General features: G+C 33.3%; 1 protein-coding gene across 3 annotated transcripts in view; it reads right to left on the bottom strand.

Annotated features, from left to right (window-relative positions):
- Nucleotides 1-7,500, bottom strand: part of LOC119583819 (PRKCA-binding protein-like) — a 15,686-nt gene that overhangs the window by 7,270 nt on the left and 916 nt on the right. The window contains exons 2-3 of one of the 3 annotated variants that reach the window (XM_037932528.1): nt 4,209-4,265; nt 834-965 (exon numbers count right to left, since the gene is read on the bottom strand). The exons of 1 other annotated variant lie outside the window; for it this stretch is intronic. In XM_037932528.1, coding sequence (XP_037788456.1) covers nt 834-965; nt 4,209-4,265 — 189 coding nt within the window. Of the gene's footprint in view, nt 1-833; nt 966-4,208; nt 4,266-4,818; nt 4,965-7,500 lie in introns of all 3 variants that reach the window. One more of the 3 variants, XM_037932529.1, reaches the window with a different exon arrangement.

Below are 7,500 nucleotides of genomic sequence, written 5' to 3'. Positions count from 1 at the left end.
AAATAAAAACAAAAAATAAAAATCCTTACAACTGAGCACCTACATGGGGTCAGAAATGCACAACAGCATTTGGGAAGTCACAACATATACTGAGTTTATAAGTACGGGGGCAAACCTCCAGGTGTTACAGATTAAATTGCCACACAATACCAAACAAGGTGGTCCCAGGCATGGCTAATTGAAGCCAGTGCAACCACACTGCAAGCACTGGTGAAGGTAGAGAGGTATTAAAAAGAAAATTCTCAGGACTCAAAATTTCACTGACTGATTTCAATGTTAGCTCCAGCATACAGAGTTTATGATATATCTAAATGTGGCGAGAACAAGTAGACAATCAAGTCACCAAATCTGCTCAAACAATTACTGCTTGACCATACTTGTCTTTTCAAGCCTTCTGGGTCTCTAAATACCTACTGCACAAACAAATTCTGGAAGGGGTTAATAAAGGCCAGATTGTTTACATGACAGATGTTAGATCAGATTGGTCAAATCAAGAATTTAAGGACTCTTAAGATGCTTCTGATTAACTGCGACCTCATTGTAACAAGAAATGGAATTTGCCGTTTAAAGGAATAAGTAAACAAATGAAAAATGCATATCAACCACATTTGGGGCATCTGAAATAAAAAAATATATATATATATATATAATATTCAGTAAATAAATAAAAATATCTGATCACTGATCTATCACCAACTCTTAAAATATACTACTATAATCCTATAATGCAGAGCTGGCAAACCAGACTGACATAATACTTGGCCTTCTACAAGATGTAAAAATCCTCTACAAAACCATTCTGCCAATTGGATTCCTTGCAATCTTTTACTTACATCTTGTTTTCCATACGAAATCCAAACAAAAATCTCTCTTTTTCATTACATTCCTCCTCTTCTTCCTCCTTAATCTCATCATCATCATCATCATCCTTAGATCCTTTCCCATCCTCTTTTTCCTCTTTGGGTCTTGGGAAGCAAGGAAGAGAGAAGAGCAAGCAGACAGAATGAGACAACACACGCATTGTCAACCACTAACCAAGGCATATACTATTGCTATTTGTTTGGCAGATATAAAAAATCTAAATCAGATTTAACGGAAGCTCAAATAATTAAATACACACAAAAAGAAACGGTTAAAACATTAGGTGCTTTACCCTCTCTATCTGAAAGAGTCAAATATAAAATCTAAATAAATTTTTCATATCTGCCTATAACATCAAGATTTATATTTCAATGAAAAACTGAAAGAAATTATTATGAAAGAACTGTTAATGGAATTCAATTTTAAAATCAAATTTCATGTTGGTTCATATTCATTTCCTAGAAATTCTTTGATATAGCCAGAAACTTGCTCACACACAAGCAATAGATAAGTCCATAAGATCTAAATACAGAGCTAACTACCAACTAACTAATCTCAAGAACAAGTAAGTAAAACTTCTTTGTACTATACAAACAAATAACTTGGTTTTCTAAAGAAAAAAAATCTCTATGTATAGTAATTACACTAATTCTAAATGCAGACACACACTAAATAATATTCTAATTTATGTAACCTTTTTGGATGACTATAATAAGTAAATCCCAGAAGTTTCAGATCAATCAACACATTAGCTACCCAGTGTGCTAATCCCAGTATGCAATACCATATTTTAGCTTATCCCAGTTCTAGCTACCCTGTTTTACTCTTTCCTAGCATGAGGTACCCCCGCTTGGCCTATTCTATTTGGGATAATGTAAGTATGCTAAGAAACAAAGGCTTTGAATGATCTCAGATTTCCATCAGTGAAATGACCATGTTTTCACTTTTGGGTATGCTATCAACAGGTAAGGTCAACCAGGTAGCTGGATGACTTTAATTCACATTTAAGTATTTGGGATCAGCTCTTTTTTCCTCCCTGATATGTTACTGCCAAGTAAGGTCAACTGGATATGGTGGACTCTAGTTTACAAAGACATGCCTGCAACAAGATACAATACAAAACCCTACCTAACTGAAGCACCTTGGATACAGTGACGATTAAAAATCCATGTAACAAACTATAATCACTCATTCTGCAAAGCTAAGTTATTTAGTTATTTAAAATGTGTCACTGTGATTAGGTCATGCTTTTATCAAAAGGAGATAAGTCTACTAAAAATCCACATTTACTTATGTTGCATGTTTTTAAAACTGCTTTTACCATTCAGTGTTTCATTATAATTAGCCTTTATTTATCATGTTATGCTAGCCAAACCCTCGCTACCTGGTTTGGTCACTCCCAGTGTAATGTACCCCAGCTTGGTCTGTCCAACTACCAGCTACCCCAAGTATGCTGGGCAACAAGTGCTATGCTTGATTTGAAATTTCTTACTCTAAGTTTATTATAAGAATGTGTTCCACATTTCAATCACACTTCAAGAGTTCCCAAATGAAGTGCTGATCATCCTCACTAGTAAAGAAACCACAGTAATTTGTAAAACTGTATATACATCATACTGTGCAAAAGGAGCATCCACTACATATTAGAAGTCAAACCTTACAATATGAACAACTGTGGATGTAAGTCAACCAATACAAACTACCCAATATATATACTCTATTATGCAACATGCATTCTTTGAGACAAAATACTATGAAAACCTAAATGCAGCATACCTATTAATTTGAATTTCCCACCTTGTTTGACAACAAACATCTTTAAAAAATAATTTTACAAATTATTCTATGACATACACTAATGACAATAGAGAAAAGCATTATCCAATTAGCTCTTAACTATGAAAAATCAGGCTAATTGGTTATCTAAATTAAAGCAAATATTAAGTCACTTACTTTGACTTAAATTATTATCCTGGTAACATTTCTAATCAACTAAAACTATTTTCTATTAAATACATACATATAAATACATATGTGTGTGTGTGTGTGTGTGTATATATATATATATATATATATATATATATATATATATATATATATATATATACATACATATATATATACATACATATATATATACATACATAATATATACATACATACATATATATATATACATACATAATATATATATACATACATATATATATACATACATATATATATACATACATACATATATTCAACATTCACTAATTAAAGATAACCATAACCCCTTAGAGAGGAGAAAATGAGAGAGAGAGAGAGAGAGAGAGAGAGAGAGAGAGAGAGAGAGAGAGAGAGAGAGAGAGAGAGAGAGAGAGAGAGAGAGAGAGAGAGAGAGAGAGAGAGAGAGAGAGAGTGAGAAGAGAGAGAGAGGAGAGGAGAGAGAGAGAGAAGAGAGAGAGAGAGAGAGAGAGAGAGAGAGAGAGAGAGGAGAGAGAGAGATGAGAGAGAGAGAATGAGAGAGAGAAAGAGAGAGAGAGAGAGAGAAATGAGAGAGAGAAATGAAGAGAGGAAAGAGAGAGAGAGAGAGAGAAAGAGAGAGAGAGAGAGAGAAATGAGAGAGAGAATGAGAGAGAGAAGAGAGAATGAGGAGAGAGAGAGAAAAATGAGAGAGAGAGAAAATGAGAGAGAGAGAGAGAGAGAGAGAGAGAAGAGAGAAGAGAGGAGAGAGAAGAGAGAAGAGTAGAGAGTGAGAACTGAGAGTAAGAGTGAGAGCGAGAGAGAAGAGAGAGAGAGAGAGAGAGAGAGAGAGAGAGAGAGAGAGAGAGAGAGAGAGAGACAAGAGACAGAGACAGAGATAGAATTTGGGGACTGATGGTATGAGTATGTAAAGGGTATGGATAGTTAACTAGCTATCTAGTGAAATGGATCAATAGATAGACAGGTATATAAAATACCTTTTCTGTCATATATATATATATATATATATATATATATATATATATATATATATATATATATATATATATATATATATGTTTATATATATTTATGTAGTTCTTTCTACAGATGACACATAGAAATATCATAAAGAACCTAGTACCTATCCCTTTGACATACAACTTACAATAGTAACACCAGCCTACCAAGCTCCTTTTAATATAAAAAATTACCCAAGTGAAGGACCTATATACATAGAATGCTACATTACCCAGGAGAAATAAAGTACTACCCAAGTATTTCTTAGTACTTTCTGTTGTTTATTCTCCAACAAAACAATCTACCTACGAAATTATAAACATTAGTCAACTTTACGAAATCTCATCTCTTTTTTTTTTTTCTTTCTAAGTATCTTTACTTACTCATTGATTTCCTTTCTCTCGATGACGGGAGAACCAGATGTTATGCGTGTTTCAGGACTAAGAAACAAAACATAAAGGAAAAAAAAAAAAAAAAAATTGACACACATGCATTATGCTAAAACTGTAATAAAAATTGTACATATTCACAACAACAGCAACAACAAAAATAAGAGGAAATACATTAATATGAACAAGATTACGAAAAGAAAGACAAAATTATGAAAGAACAGAAATAAAGATTACCTTTTTGGCAAAATAAATCATTTTCTGTTTTATAACAGACCAATTTCCAAACTATTCCCTCTCTCCACCTAAAAACATGTATCAGCAAAAGAGAAATGTGAACTTCATTGCCCACCAGTAATATTTACACTAGTGAAGAACATGAAAATAATCAGAACTGCTATACCAACTTGAAACTCCCATCTGCAAAAGTGCAATGTAAAAACTTTCAATGTAGTTATGAAGCTCAAACACAGAAAATGGGTGATATAAAAGAAATGCAAGGCAAGCAAAAAGAATAAGGAAGGTAGGAGCAACAGAACTGAAGCACTTAAAGCAAAAACAGCTGGACTGTAAACTTAACATAACTGAAAGGGAGAGAACATACATGCGATCTTCAAATATGGAGTAATAATCCATATCATCTGCTGTATATTCGTCAGGATCATGAATGGGTAGCATGGAATATTCATAAACTCCAGACAGGCCCGCCCACATTGTAGGTTTATTGATGGTGCTTCACAACCTAGTCACCTTTGGTAAAGCAAAGCAAATATGAAGCAATCCACCATAAGAAGCATATGAATACAAATGGCTTCTAGAGGCTGTAACATGCTTTGCTACCTTAACCAAAGAAAACTTACATAGCTTCATACTTGGTTTAACATTGAGGAAAATAAAAATAAAAGAATAAAATTAAAGAAAATAAAAAAAGAAAAGAAAAATAAATGATAAAGGATAAGCTTAGTACATATGCTTCCAGACTGCAAAAGAAATTGTTTTTCATACAGAGTCAGAGTAATGTCATCCAAAATTCATGATGGATTGGCCTATTCAGCAGTCCTCAATCCATGTCATGTATGGATATGCATTCATTCATTATATTTTAACCCCCAACCCTGTCAGCTCTTTGAAAATGACAATCCCATTTGCTTCCTTTCAACTGCATCTGCATGGTAAATCTGCCTCCTGCACATGTCTTCTTAGATATAAAAACACGCTATAATGATCCATGACTCATTCCCATCTCCCTTAATTCCCACAGCAATTAACACTGTTTCCTTTAGTTCACCTGAGTCAGTGTTCCAGCTGCTTTTTACTTTACTATGATTTTATTGATGCTACTAATTTTGTTACTCAAATGAAGGTCTTGCATAAATGGAGGGCCACCATTGTACTTCTCAGAAAAAGGGATGAATAAAGTACAGGGAAAAGGTTAAGGCCTACAACACACACAATCAAAAAAATCTTCTTGAAATATGAAGAGTTTAGTTATCTTAAGTCTCATGCATGTGGCAGCATAGTTTTTCCCAGGTTAAATATTTGAATCTATGAGAAATGATGTACCAAAATCATTGTTCAATAAATCTGATCTTGCTTGGTCTTTATGAAGCAATGCTGAGTCTACTGAGCAAATTTAGTTGCAATATGGTCACTTAATAGCCTAATGCAGACAATATTTTTATTTCTTTGATTTAATACACATATCACCTTATGCTTATAATTCATTGTATTTTCTTCATGTCTAAATAACAGATTTAGTAACAAATACTTATAAACTCCTTACAAGACAAGGCAATTATGTACTAGGTAATCAATGAGTCCCATTTCCTATTTTCACCAGGGAAAATATAAGGGAGGATGATATCTTACTTTTAAAGATATTCTTAATAATGATTTCACATAACAGGTAACCACAAAACCTGTTATTGTAAATATAACTAGCACACCTTCACATCTTACACTACTCTACACACCAACTGCCAATGTCTCTAAACTTTTCAGTGTTTGCCCATAGGCTAAAAGACCTCCGTCATGCATATCCTGGGAACTTAAAGAGTTAAAACCCCCTGGCAATTTGTCATCAAAGAAGAAACTCTTTGATGGTCCTACAATCTATGTGGTAGATGTTTACCAGCCCTTGCCAATAAACCTTCAACACATGAGAAGGGTTGTGGGAATCTCATGATACAGTGCCACTACCTGCTTGTACGTAAGATTATAGGTAGGATTACTGCAAGTTTTGAGTTGCTTGGATAGAACATTACCAATTGACATTCAGTAGAAGTATTGTAGGTCCATTATTTTCTATACAGGCTCAGTTTATATTATGTAAGCATAGACTAATGTACTTAAACAAAGGAATGTAGAAAGTCAAAATTAAAAGTGTGCAATACTAATCAAATATACAATAGTATAAAAATAATCATTTTAAATATCAGCAAAATTATTAAAAACAGCAAAGAAAAAAAGAAATCTTGCACAGGGAGCAGTAATTCTCAAAAGAAGAAATACATGTTTTGCTAAAATGTTCTTCAGTAAAATTCTATAAATAGACCATAAAACATGAAATGATGACTATAGCAAGGAGAACACTATTAGGATAAGTCCGATATGAGAAGCTGATACCAACTTTTCCTCTGTATTAAAGCAAAAAGTCATTGACTAATATCATAGACTAAATGTATACAATATAGAAATAGTTATCAATACATAGCTATCACAAATTCTTAGATTTAAAAACTTTTAATGTTAGTGTAGACAAAAATTATAAATTTTCTTGAATTGTCACAAACCTCTGTGTAAAAAAAAAATGATAGAGAGAATAAAATCTTAAAGTATTTGTAGTCAGATTATTTCATCTGGGCTTAATGTTAGGCCTAAAATTCCTGCCTTTCCCTATAAACCTGTAATATCCTGCCTCCCGCCTTTTATGACATGTAAGGTCCTATAACATCATGGCAAAAAATCCTAGATGCTAGGTAACGATCAATAATGTCACAAGTCCATTCCTTTGTGGCTGGGATGATGGTCAAAGCCCCGCTGTGAGCCAGACAATTACTCAGACGTGGCACTGTGGGCACTAATACACCTTGGCCTCACTAAAATTTTCTGACAATTTGCCCAACATGTAGGGATTACATTAAGAGTGGAACTAAAACATATTCAACACAAAGGAACTAACAGTCTTGAAAAATAACTACTAATGTATTTCAAAAGTAAAAAATAGTGATTAAATTTAGGTAGATATTTGATATTATTGTAGGAATAGTTGCAAGATATAATTCTG

This window comes from Penaeus monodon, chromosome 17 (genome assembly GCF_015228065.2).
Source record: "Penaeus monodon isolate SGIC_2016 chromosome 17, NSTDA_Pmon_1, whole genome shotgun sequence".
Lineage (NCBI taxonomy): Eukaryota > Metazoa > Arthropoda > Malacostraca > Decapoda > Penaeidae > Penaeus > Penaeus monodon.
The sequence above is the reverse complement of the archived record's forward strand: the minus strand, read 5'-3'. Positions and strand labels throughout refer to the sequence as shown.